This window comes from Pisolithus orientalis (genome assembly GCF_024613125.1).
Source record: "Pisolithus orientalis strain OTSU chromosome Unknown F5J12scaffold_15, whole genome shotgun sequence".
NCBI lineage: Eukaryota > Fungi > Basidiomycota > Agaricomycetes > Boletales > Pisolithaceae > Pisolithus > Pisolithus orientalis.
The window spans coordinates 255,805-268,252 of record NW_026260796.1 but is presented as its reverse complement, the minus strand read 5'-3'; the positions used below and the strand labels follow the sequence as shown (position 1 = coordinate 268,252).

Below are 12,448 nucleotides of genomic sequence, written 5' to 3'. Positions count from 1 at the left end.
GACCCTCTCCATGTTATGATAGGCAGGCCTGCCTTGATGTTGTGACAGGGGTGTTACCTACCAGGATGGGCCATCCATGTCTTACAGCAGCTCAGTATTCTTAATTGGTCACAGGCCTGTCTAAATGTTTCAACATCCTTACCCACCATGGGCCCTCCCATATGTTGTGGTAATGCACTTATGGGCCTGTACATATGTTGCTCTCACTTTAGTCCCTTGGGCCTGTCCATGTGTACTGGCTAATCTATTTAGGTGGGCCCATCTTGGGGTCTATATAAGTGTTGGTGTTTTGGCACACAGGCTGCCCATGTGTTGTGACTAAGTGTGACTACACTATGTGATGTATCTATCAGATGCACTTACTTTGTGGGATTGCAAGGAAAGTGATGAGAGCAACACTATTGCAATGAGCATGACAAACTTTGTTGCTTATATTACCTATCAAAAGGCAGAGGGGATAGTAGTCATTTTGACTGGTTGTGACTGACACAGTCATCTTGTCACTGCTAAGGATGATTGGAATGAAGGTAGACCTGTGCATGGTTGAATCACAAGAAATTATAACCTGTTATTTGCATGCCATTAGTACAGCACTCAGAGACATAGAAGAGAACTGATGCACCACTTGTGTCCACACCCAATCACCAGACATGAAATCTTCCCATTGTCTCTTGTCTGTTGCACTCTCATATTCCTGAAATGGCCAGTAATCCATGTCACCCAAAAAATCAGGTTGGGAAAGCATATTGCAAATAATGTCATAAGAGTCCTGGAACCAAATATCATACACAGTGTTCATCCATGATGGCACATTATCAGCTGGTTGTTCACCAGTATAGGATATGCAAAAATTCTCCCACTGTTCATCACTGAGTATAGTGTGATTGATCATCTTGTACATTTCAGTGCTATCCTTGAAGATCAGCCAGCTGCCAGCACTGAGCAGCATCACATTCCAGAGATCTAGCAACTTGTTTATATTGGCAGCAGACATTTGGCTGCAGGTGAACAGAAAGTCAGCTAGCTTGAACTCCAAACAACTGGAATATGGTGACCAATCATTAGGTTGCTTTTCAGAAGGAGTTTCTGGGGATGGCTGTCCAACTGGGTAGGGGTTTCCAGATGAATCACAAGGCTGCCCTGTTGAATAATACATCAGTAAATATTTAATTTTTTCACCCATACTGCATACCAGTGAGGTTTGGGTGATAGTTCTGATAATACTTGTCACCTGGTCCAACAAATTCTGCCAGAAGGGTTGGATTCAAAGGGTTTGTGGATGGGTCACTATAGTCATTGTCCAGTTGGAACTGGAATTGTTCCACTTCAGGTGATGGCGCCTGATCTGGCTGTTCTACTGGTGTGGGGATGTTAATAGGTGGAAAGACTGGGTGGTATATGTTGATATGCTGCATTAGGCCCAACTTATTTCTGAACCATTGATGGCAGCCAGGCTTTGTGCAGGGAATCATATCCAAAAGAAAAATGATGAGTAACAGGAGTTACTGTAGGACAGCAAAGATTTGCTGACTGAACATAGAATTGAACTAAGCCAGAAGAGACAGCAGTGGGCATACCTTTTTTTCTGCCTTGTTGTCTTCCACCTTCATGCACAGCCAACAACCCTTTGCACTGTGAGATATGGACAACCAACTGGCTGCAGAGTGCCCACAGGAGACACTTGCAAGTGGTTGCCCAAAGCACCAGGTGGCTAACATGCATCCTGGTAGGATTGTCCTTGACAGCCAACCAAGCAGACAAGCACAGAGAAGGAAGCCAACAATGAATGCACCCAGGAAGCCCTCACCAAAAAGGTTGCAGCACTGAAGAGAGGTTATCAATGGATCAGTGAAATCAAGGATAAAATGGAGGTCAACCAAGGTGGTGTCACCACCAGTGCTAAGCCCATCAAGCTGTGTCCACATCCTTGTCCTTGTCCTCATGCTGATGGCAGGCAAAGAAATGATAGTGATGGTGGTATCTATCATACTTAACCAAGAAAACATGAGGCTGATTTTTTTTGTAGGGACAAGTGAACCACTTACCCCCCTATCTGACATGGAAGACAATGCTGAACCTGTAGTGATGAAGGGGAAAGGGACAAAAGCAGTAAAGGCAAAATTGTTGCATGAAGTGATAATCTCCACTCGCAACAAAGCATCCCCACCATCAGCATGTGACAATAGCATTGGTGTCATTACTGGTTTGATGTGCATCTTACTTCTTAACATGTTCCTCCTAACTGAGGTGACACTTTTCTTTGCAAATGTTCTAACGACTGCCAGCTCTGACAATAAACTGACTTTATCTAAGCATATCAAAAATTCAGTGAACATCATCAACACAAGTTCTACATAATCTTTGAGTGCCAGTGCCAGTCCTCATACATCAGCTGCACCACCTCCATCCACAAGTACCCTCACTACAAGTACTACTGACATTGAGTTCTGCATATTCAATCTTGGCTCTCCACTGCCAAATGACCCCCAATACAACTACAAGTTCAAATCCCAACTACCAGAAAACTTCAACTTGCCACCCAAATGCAAAGATGGCGAAGCTAGTGGGCCAGTGAGACCCCTGGTTTTGGACATCCCTGCTCTTCAAAATGTTCTCATTGAGTATCTTTCACACTGAAGCAGTTTTTACTCATGCAATGATAGTCTCAGTGCACTGCTGCAATGACCAAGGATACTGCCACCAGACTCACCAACATCAAGAGGAAAGTAGCTGAGTTGGAATATGTCTCAACCTCTGAGGTTGAGGGTGATGGTGTCAATGATAACTGTGGCAATCTAGACAATGCCATCTGTGTTTTGGGGTGCAAGAATGCCATGGCCTAGGTATGTGCTAACTACCTTTCCCCAAGTTCCTTCATCTTTGATTTTCTTTCAGTCATGCATTATGGTTACAAAGGGCATGCCAAAGAAGATCAAGATACAAGCTTGCATCTCTATGTCCAGCTTATTGGCCACATGTACTAGCAAGAGATCTATCATAGCAAGTGATTCATTGAGTCAAGTGCAGACCATCCCTGCACAAGTGTGTTTCAACAATTCAGATCTGCATAAAGATCAGAAGTGGAAGAGGGAAGTTATTCTGATGCTAATCCTATGGGCCAGAAACCAAGAGGATGCATTCAACATTGCCAAGCAAGACATTTGTGGGGCTCTACAGGAGATTATGCCAGTCATATACCCCATACTCAAGAACACAGCAAGTAGCATTCTTCCCAGCTCACCCATGGTTTCTGTCATGGGTCCATTTCATTCTGACTTCATCTGTAGCTGACTGTGTTCACCATAGGTGTCTCAACACTTGTGTGATTGGAGGCACAGCTTTGCCTCCATAGCCATTGTGCAACTCGTAGCTTTCTTCCTCAATCCTCAAGACCCATCACTCATTGACACTGCAAAACTATTACTCAATCATTTCACATTCTTATATGAAGACCTCAACACAATTGTTCCCAAGAAGGCCTTCCACTCCATTTTTGTGCAACAGCTGCTGCTGCGCAGCCATTTGACCACAACCAAAGGATATGTTCAAGTCCCCACTGTGAGTCAAAGTGAGGTTCAGTGGTGAAAACCAACCAAAACCAACACAAAAGACAATGAAAGCGAGTGGTGGTGTGCCTATGCGGTACCTAGATGGTAGAACCTGTTCTTTGGGAGGTTTTTTGCGAGCTACAACACTCAAAGATGAGTGCTGAGGGTTGGGGGTGCTCCTGACGAAGAGGGAGCAAGAATGCGATAGAAAGCAATAGGGTAGACTGCTGTCAGCCTACAGAAGGATGGATGGTGACTTAATTCAATGTCCTAAGCTGTACTGAGCTCAGGGAGGGCTTGGAGCGAAGTATATGGATGATAGATGATGATAAGTGAAGTAGATGATAGCTAGACCCTTAATAAAGTCTCAACTATCGAAGCTGATGAATGATTTACTGAGAGATGATAAATTGGGAGCAAGAGGGGCTCTCTGATGTCTTTTTTTTTTTTTTTTTTTGCTACCTAAGTACAGTGACTTATATACAGTACAGGGGCATTGCCTATGGAAAACAAGGTGTAAACACTTGGTAAGTGATTGGTAACTGATGAGTAAGGAATGTAAGCAATGGGTAATCATCTTGGAAAGCATTGGTAAGCATTGGTAAGGATAAGTAAGCCAAAAAGTGAAGAATCAGTAAGCAAAGTCAAAAGATTGGTAAGTATTGGCAATAGGTAAGTCAAAGACAGTCAGAATGTCACAGTATGAGTCAAGTAATGTCAGGAACTGGGAAAGTGCACTGGAATCACATTAGGGGGAGGCTGTGCATGTCACATCTTGAAGAGATCACTTCTAGGCCAAAGTGGGATGACAGAGAGGCAGCACTGACCTGATGCCGATATAGTACATCCAAAAGTGGACAGGGTGAGTCAGATGTCAACAGGTGTCAAGCTTTGGGGGTCTGTGGGGTGACAGGAGCATAGGGGATTGCAACTTTCCCCCCCAAACCATCCTCTCAGTGAAGCAAATAAAAACTTCATGAATGAGGCTCTGTTGGAAGAGAGGATGAAGGGGGAGTGTCTTCTGCTGTATCTTGCAACAAGGAGGCAAGATGTGCATCATACTCATCATGGATGCGATCAGGGAGAGTGGAGAACAGTAGATTATACTGTAGCTGTCACAATTTTGGAAGAATGATGGATGAGACTGGTATGAAGATGTTGCAGGGGGCAGGGAGGAAGGATCCATATGCTTCTTGGACTGGAGAGACTGAAATGACCACATAAGACCTTTCCAAGCAAATGACAGACCTGAGGCGACCAAAGAATGTCCTCCTGGAGGTCATACTGACAAAAAGAACATGCTGTCCAAGCTGGATGGGCTGAGAGGGGGCAGATGAGGGTGGGATGTACCAGGATGCTTCAGGATGGAAGCTGGTAGGAACTCCTGGTAGATATATGTAGCCATGGTCCCTAGCAAAGGGGACAAGCAAAATGACTGATGTGGAGGCAGCCATATCAGAAGAATTAGCGAAATGAGCGTCTTTTGGAGGGAGTGCTGTAGAAACGTGTGGAGTGCGCAAATCCTTTCCAATCTTGGAAGGTAGGATCACGTGGCTGAGCACTACAAGCGAGTGTGGGAATGGTTTCAGTGTCTGCAGAACTGGTGGAGATATGTCAAAAACTGGAATGCCGTACACGGGCACTTAACTCGCCTCCTCCTTTTTCTTTGGCACTGACAACCTGTTCTTGTGCAAGGGATGACTGCTGACATTGCTGGCTGTCCTTCTTTGCATGAGGACTATGGTCTTCACCTCTATTCATCAGCTACATCCATGTCCACCTCACCAAACACCTTTGGTGTGTGACACTGCTCTTAACACTTCATCTTTGGCAAAGCATGGTGTTGTTGGTGCTCTTGGACTTTGTGCTGCTGTGGTAACATTTATCAAGTCATTAACATAGCTACAGTATCAATTAGTTTTCTAGCTCTCATGTGGCTTGAACCTCATTAGATCTGGTAATGTCAAGCTCAAGTCCCCTGTCAATGTCAAAGATGGTATTGCCAAAGTGGCAATGAGGTTTGTGCAGACCCTCATCAAATATCACATGGCTTTAGGCCAGGATAGCAAGACTGCATGTGCATTTTCAGACCAGAATTGGGGAGCCCAAACAAGGAAGTTTACAGGGACTGCCAAAAGAAGATCTATTGCTCAGCTTCAAGCCATTGTAGAGCTTGCCCTTGCTTTGCTTGCAATAGGGCAAGAACTCAACCCTGAGCTGTTGAGTGATGCAGGATCTGATGATGAGTATGCACTTATTTGTAGGTTTTCATTCCCTACTGGTTATATGATTGACTGAGTCCACAACAGGATTTCTAATATGTCTTCCCACTTGCAATCACTAGTCCATCTATGTTTTTCAATCCCTCCATTTTACTGCTGTATAATTTACTCCACTGCTACTTAGCATGTGCTTAGCAGATATCAAATGCACCTTGTTGCTACTTATCTGCTTGGCAGAACAGAACCAACATTATTTCAAGTAAGAAACTAATAAGCTAAGCATGCATTAAGTAAAAATAAGCAGTGCTAAGTAAGTATCCAGCAGAAGGATCTACTTATCCAAGCAGGCAGCTGCTTGGCAGTTGGTATGATAAGCAAGTGTTAAGTAGCTGTCAAGTAAGGATAAGTAAACTCATCACCTTGTTTACAAGGTCACTCCAGCCCAAAATCAGTAACATTTTTTTGGTCTGCCATGATTATCATATTTTGGGCCTCAGCATGGTACTCTGCTGCTCTGCCAATCCGAAGTATCACCATGGGCAACCTTGCGACACACACCCCTCATCTTGCAGCATGAATGATGCCTGAGCCTCTTTCTGACTTCAATCTTTGAGGCAATGTGTTGACAGTGGGCAAAGCCATGCCCTGTTCAGGGCTCTCACATTTCCATGTCTTATTGCAGGTCACATTGTCAGCCCCCCCCATGCATGATGAGAGGGGCCCCCCCTCTGCAAGTCAGTATGTATTTGTTCCTCTCCACAGCCCACCTTGTTGCAAAATTCCTCCCACCATGAATAGTATTTCCCATGCAAGCCTGCCATTTCACATCTGGGCATTTGTCATTGGATCGTGCTCTGGCCCTCTTGCCATTAGTGTTCATGCGTGCACCTGGTGCCATGTGGAAATCATTGACATGCATAACCTCTTTCCCCCTGATTCTATGATTGACTTGACACATGTCCATGTAGAGGATGACATCTACATCATCTACTTTGATTGGCTGCGCCATGTGGAGGACCATGACAATGCCATGTACATATATGTCTGTGGCAGATAACGACCGTCCCCTCAGTATTTGTCCTGAGGATGAGATTGCAAATTTGTTGGAGTTGTTGGACATGTAAGCATCCCTCTTCAGGTTTGGACACATAGGCTCATGTTCAATGTAGCATGGACCAGTGATATCTGGCTGTCATGGCATCAGAGACTCTGTAGTTGTGGGTAAGGTGCAAAGACAGTATGGCAACTTTGGCCATGGTTGATGCCATCAATGGCATCAAGATGCTTGGGGGGCCAAGGATAACTGGGAGTATGGAATTTTACTGGTGTATTATGTTCACCCTTGCCTTTTGAATCAACTATGTTGTGTGTGGAGATTGGCTGTTGAACCATACACCCTAAGGCTCTCTGTGCAGCATGTATTCCTCTGATGGCAGTATGACAAACCTGGTGTGCACATTGGGCCTCCACTGGCACAACATTTGGCCTGCCATGACTGCCATGCATATGACTGCTGTCACAATGTGAGCCCCCCATTGATGGGCAATATAATGGTTATCGGTGGCATACTTTTCATGCCATTCTGACCCCTAAAGTGAGCATGTGTTCAGCCCCTCTATGCTCCTATGCTGATCTCCTATTAGGTTGGGATACAAAAGCATGCATTGCATGTGAGGGGCGAGCGTATTCAATGTCTACTGCCATCAACTTCATGGCCCCCCAGTGGGGCACAACACCTTCATATCTGGATATTGTCAATGAGGTTATTGGGCACTGTGATCTTCTTGGCATGTTCAACCTTGTGTCCACTTGTCGAGCTCATCTGGAGGTGGCACAGCAACATCTCAAGACTCACATCCAAAACATGGGGAGGGGTTTTTTTGCCAACCCAATTGTCCTGCATGACATCTTATGCACCTGTGATGGTGTTGTTTTGGGATCTACAGCCTTGCATCTTTTATTGCTGGCCAGCCATACATATTCTACCTCGTGGCTTCCTACCAACCTAGACATCTATGTTCCCTTTTGGTTGGAGAACCTCATAGCCTGTCTTTTGGTTGGTCAGGGATATTGTCTGCACAAGCCTGCTTCTGTTGATGTGGCTGTGTATGCAGGGACCTCCATCCATTCAGTATGTGCTTTCTCAAAGGGTCACTACAAGATTGATGTCATCATCTCAGCAAATGCTGCCTCCATCGCACCTGTTTTCCAGTTTCACACCACTGCTGTCATGAACTGTGTCTCTGCAGATCACATATTCTGTGCTTATCCTGCTCTTACAATGTGGGCACACTCTCATGTCAATCCCATGCTCCTCTATAATGGTGGACTGCACTGCAAGGCCACTGCCCCACTGTGGAAATACATGTCACATGGTTTCACATTCAAACCATGTGTCAAGTCTCATAGGTTCAGGTATGCATGTCACAACAAGACTCACACTGTGACAGATGGAGGCTGTATGTGGGTCGATCTAGAGATGTTTCCACATGTCACTGTGACACAGCAGGGAGCAGGGAGGAAGGATCCATATGCTTCTTGGACCAGAGAGACTGAAATGACCACATAAGACCTTTCCAAGTGAATGACAGACCTGGGGCAACCAAAGAACATCCTCCTAGAGGTCATACTGACAAAAAGAACATGCTGTCCAAGCTGGATGGGTTGAGAGGGCACAGACAAGGGTGGGATGTACCAGGATGCTTCAGGATGGAAGCTGGTAGGAACTCCTGGTAGATATATGTAGCCATGGTCCCTAGCAAAGGGGACAAGCAAAATGATTGATGTAGAGGCAGCCATATCAGAAGAATTTAGCAAAATGAGCATCTTTTGGAGGGAGTGCTGTAGAAATGTGTGGAGTGTGCAAATCCTTTCCAATTTTGGAAGGTAAGATCATGTGGCTGAGCACTACAAGCAAGTGTGGGAATGGTCTTGGTATCTGCAGAAATGGCAGAGATATGTCAAAAACCAGAATGCTGTACATGGGTGCCTAAGAATTTTAGCCAGTGCTTAACTCACTCCCTTTCTTTTTCTCTGGCACTGATGACCTGTTCTTGTGTGAGGGATGACTGCTGACATTCCTGGCTGTCCTTCTTTGCATGAGGGCTATGGTCTTCATCTCCATTCATCAGCTGTATCCATGTCCACCTCACCAAACACCTTTGGTGTGTGACACCATACATGCTTGTGATTGACAATGAGTCATAAGTCTGCTCACAAATCTTTGACCTTGTCTCATTGTCTTTGCCCCAGTGGTTTGCTTATTGAAAGAAGGAGTGCCCTTGTAGAGGTTGAAGAGGAGTCTGACTGAGAATTTTTCTCACTCAAGAGACAAAACAACAATGGAATTGTATGTAGGGTGACTGCAATGTAGTGGATGTACTTGGGCTTTTACATGCATTGTTGCCCATTGCTGTATGGACATATGTTGCATTGACAGATATTATATTAAATGATCTGCGTCAAGTGCACCTCAATTCAATTTTGCACACTGTACAACATCATGCCTTTCTGTTTACTGCAATATTCAGCATTACACATCATCTTCCTTTATGCTACTTACATCTGTAGGCAGTCATTGTTAGGGGGTGATGGCATGGATTGCAGTGATCAACACACCCTGCATGCATTTTTTGATGGCCTGTTGCCCAAACTACCAATGCCACTCTCACCAATCCCACACCCTCGCTTCAGTGGATTCACAGGAGCAGCAACTGGCTCTCACAGGATGACCATGTCACGAACAACAGCCATGAAGACAGACTTCTTGTCCCTGCTGATTGAGTAGTGCATCAGTGCAAAGTGCACTCGAACAATGGCACTGGAGAGCCTGTGAGTGTAATCTGATGGGTCGATACTCTCACCATCGAGATCAAAGACTGGAAGAGGAGAGATATTGTGTGTTTCGGCTGCATGTGCCAGTGCCCCTTTCAGGTGCTCCTGCACTGGCCAGTCCATCATCCTCATCTCTGTTGACAGCATCAGCATCAGCCTTGCCCACCAGTCACCTCAACCCACCATCGTCAATGGCTGTTTTGGGGTTGGTGTCCATGTTTTTGGTCTAGATTTTGGTCTCAGTGTTGTTGTTTCCTGCAAGACAAACAGGCATACCACAAAAAGCGTGTGATTCAGGCAAATGCAAACCTGGCCACAGGCTTCCCACATGCATGAGAGTATGGTCTCACCCTTTCATGATGGAATGAGCTTCTCTAAGGCTTGCAAGTTAGCCACAACTGCTGGGAAGTCATGTTGGCTTGCACCATATACAGAATCATGCTGAACAGCAATTAGATTGCATGACAGCTTCATGTCAACAAACTCCTTGTTGAATGCATTTGATGGAAAAAAGCTGCCCTCAGGTCCCATAAAAAAGCCCTGACAGTCGATTTTGAAGATACCACTGAGGATCATCTCAACAATGTCGTCCCCACTCCCTTTAACAACTGCTACATTGCCAGATGGGCCCCCCCATGAAAAATTCACCTCAACTCATGATATTCAGTGTGGCCATGTAAAATGCCATGTTGCTCTGCTTCAGATCTTCTACAATTTTGGCTAGTGCCAGGGGCATGCTGCTCTCTGTGGAAACCTCTGTTGCATCATCTACTGCATTCAAATCCAAGGCTGCATTGATGGTGGCCATCTTGGATTGCCCTTGGGCTCTATCGGTAGGTTCTGCACTGGATGTCATGGTCATCATCTGTAAGAGATGCTTGGTGGGTACCCTAAAGGCATGAGGGCATATTTGAATCGTTTCTTTTAGGGGGGGGGCATGGAATGTCAAACTCTGAGGGGGATTTGGGGAAAGGGGATGGGGCAATGTATAAAACAGGTGGTAAATCTGTCCTTTGCAAGTCTGAGCACAAATGCCTGAGCTGTGGGGATGCCTCACTCGCCAAGAAGTACTCAAGGCCATTCCCTCTGGTACATTGTCTCTGAAGTTGCAGAAGTGGGCCAATCTCAGTCCTGCAATCCTTCTGCTTCCCAAGGACATCTGAGAGTGCATTTGTCTGGTGGCAGCTGCCAAAGATGATGCTGTGTTGAAGTGCAAATGGGAAGCCAACACCAAGCAGAAGGCATGGTTCAGAGCAAAACATCCAAGACAGGGGGTACCCTCTGTGCCGAAGGCAAGCATTATTGAACACAATGAAGTTGATAGTGTGGACATGCACCTGTACATGCAATTGCCTACCACACAAGAGACATGGAATTGCATTGCGAGATTCATTGACACAACTGGCAACAATGCACTATGACGTGCAACCTGCATCATCTGTGCTCAGGAAACCATGGGAAAGGATGGAGAGATGTGAATCATGATAGACATACCCAACATACAACAACATTTACATCTGCAGAAAGCCCATCCAGCTCACTTCGCTATGGCATGGTCTTCTAATATTAGGGGGCACATGTGGATGACACTGGCCACAGGTGGGCATGTCATGATTGCCTTGCATGCAAACCACTTACCATGTCTGGCCCTCAACAACAACCTATGGCTTGGGGAGCCACCTCTTGTTCTGCACAGGCTGACATTTGTAGAGTCTCTCCTCATTGCATGTCACTATCCCTGTTGTTATGTGTTCAAGTTATACCCAAGGGATGGGTTGTGCTCCTTCAACCCTAGACATCTGCAGCAGGCAATGGCCAGTAATGTGACACTATATGAAATCAACAGTTCAGCTATCGCAGACATGGTGCAGGGACATATGTTACCTCACACTGTGTGCTCCATGAGCAACATTCTCACAGTCACCTTTGTGGGCACCAAACAGCTACCAATGAACTGGCTAAACCTCACCTTCCATGTCCATCAAGATGCAATATGTGAAGCACTGCAATGGTTGCAAGAAAACAATAACATCTATGGTGACATCAACATTTCTGAGCAACATATTAATGAACTTCCCAATGATGATGTACCTCCCAAAATCGAGGCCATGATTTGCCTAGAAGACAATGAGCTCACCACTGTCCATGAGTGAGAAGGCTATGCGATAGTCTGACAGGATTGATTGTAAGGGTATGTCCCCTCCAACATCTCATTGTTGTAACAGTTGTCTTACCTACTGCACTCCATATCTCACAGACATGTCACCTGAGACCTACTGACTTAATGGTGGGGGACAATGATGCTGAGGCAATACTGGATGACAGTGCAAATGGAATCGACAATGGTGGTAAGTGTTCATGTATCCTGCCAATGGCTTGAGCAGTCATCAATGTGGTTGGTTAGGAGATGTCTTACCTCTGCATGTGCTCACTGTAAGCGATACAGACCTCATGAAGACATCATCTTCAGAGCTAATGGCACATGCTCTGGCCAACTTGAATGATTCAATGCAAGAGGGTGGTTATGTCATGTGCCATGGTACCACACTTATCATGGATTTCAGGTCTGATGCTGTGAAGAACAGGTGTCCCAATCCACTTGCAGCTGCTTTCCCCACCCTCTTTCCATATGGAATTGGGGGGATCAAGGATGATTGGTTGAAAAAGTTGAGCCTGCATGAACATTGTCAATGGGCATTGCAATATCATGACAAATGGTTTGCTACTCACCACTCATTCCCATTTGTCATGTTCACTCTCATTCAAAAGTGGGATGTGGATGCGCTCAGCACACCTTCAGATGCAACAAAAGGACTTTGAATGGGATGCATTGGCATTGTCTTT

General features: G+C 45.4%; 3 protein-coding genes across 3 annotated transcripts; 1 reads left to right on the top strand and 2 right to left on the bottom strand.

The window, feature by feature from the left end:
• Positions 1-349: 349 nt before the first annotated feature.
• F5J12DRAFT_721156 (uncharacterized protein) lies at positions 350-1,156 on the bottom strand (the record flags this gene model as incomplete). The annotated part of the gene is made up of 2 exons (XM_051741293.1): positions 350-565; positions 623-1,156. 2 exons carry the CDS (start codon positions 1,154-1,156, stop codon positions 350-352), a joined length of 750 nt encoding a protein of 249 aa, XP_051599703.1.
• Positions 1,157-7,634: 6,478 nt separating this feature from the next.
• F5J12DRAFT_721305 (uncharacterized protein) lies at positions 7,635-8,339 on the top strand (the record flags this gene model as incomplete). The annotated part of the gene is made up of 1 exon (XM_051741304.1): positions 7,635-8,339. One exon carries the CDS (start codon positions 7,635-7,637, stop codon positions 8,337-8,339), a length of 705 nt encoding a protein of 234 aa, XP_051599702.1.
• Positions 8,340-9,490: 1,151 nt separating this feature from the next.
• Positions 9,491-9,821, bottom strand: F5J12DRAFT_892959 (uncharacterized protein; the record flags this gene model as incomplete). Its single annotated transcript, XM_051747615.1, has 2 exons — positions 9,491-9,738; positions 9,788-9,821. The coding sequence occupies 2 exons, from the start codon at positions 9,819-9,821 to the stop codon at positions 9,491-9,493; spliced, it is 282 nt and encodes a 93-aa protein (XP_051599701.1).
• Positions 9,822-12,448: the final 2,627 nt, after the last annotated feature.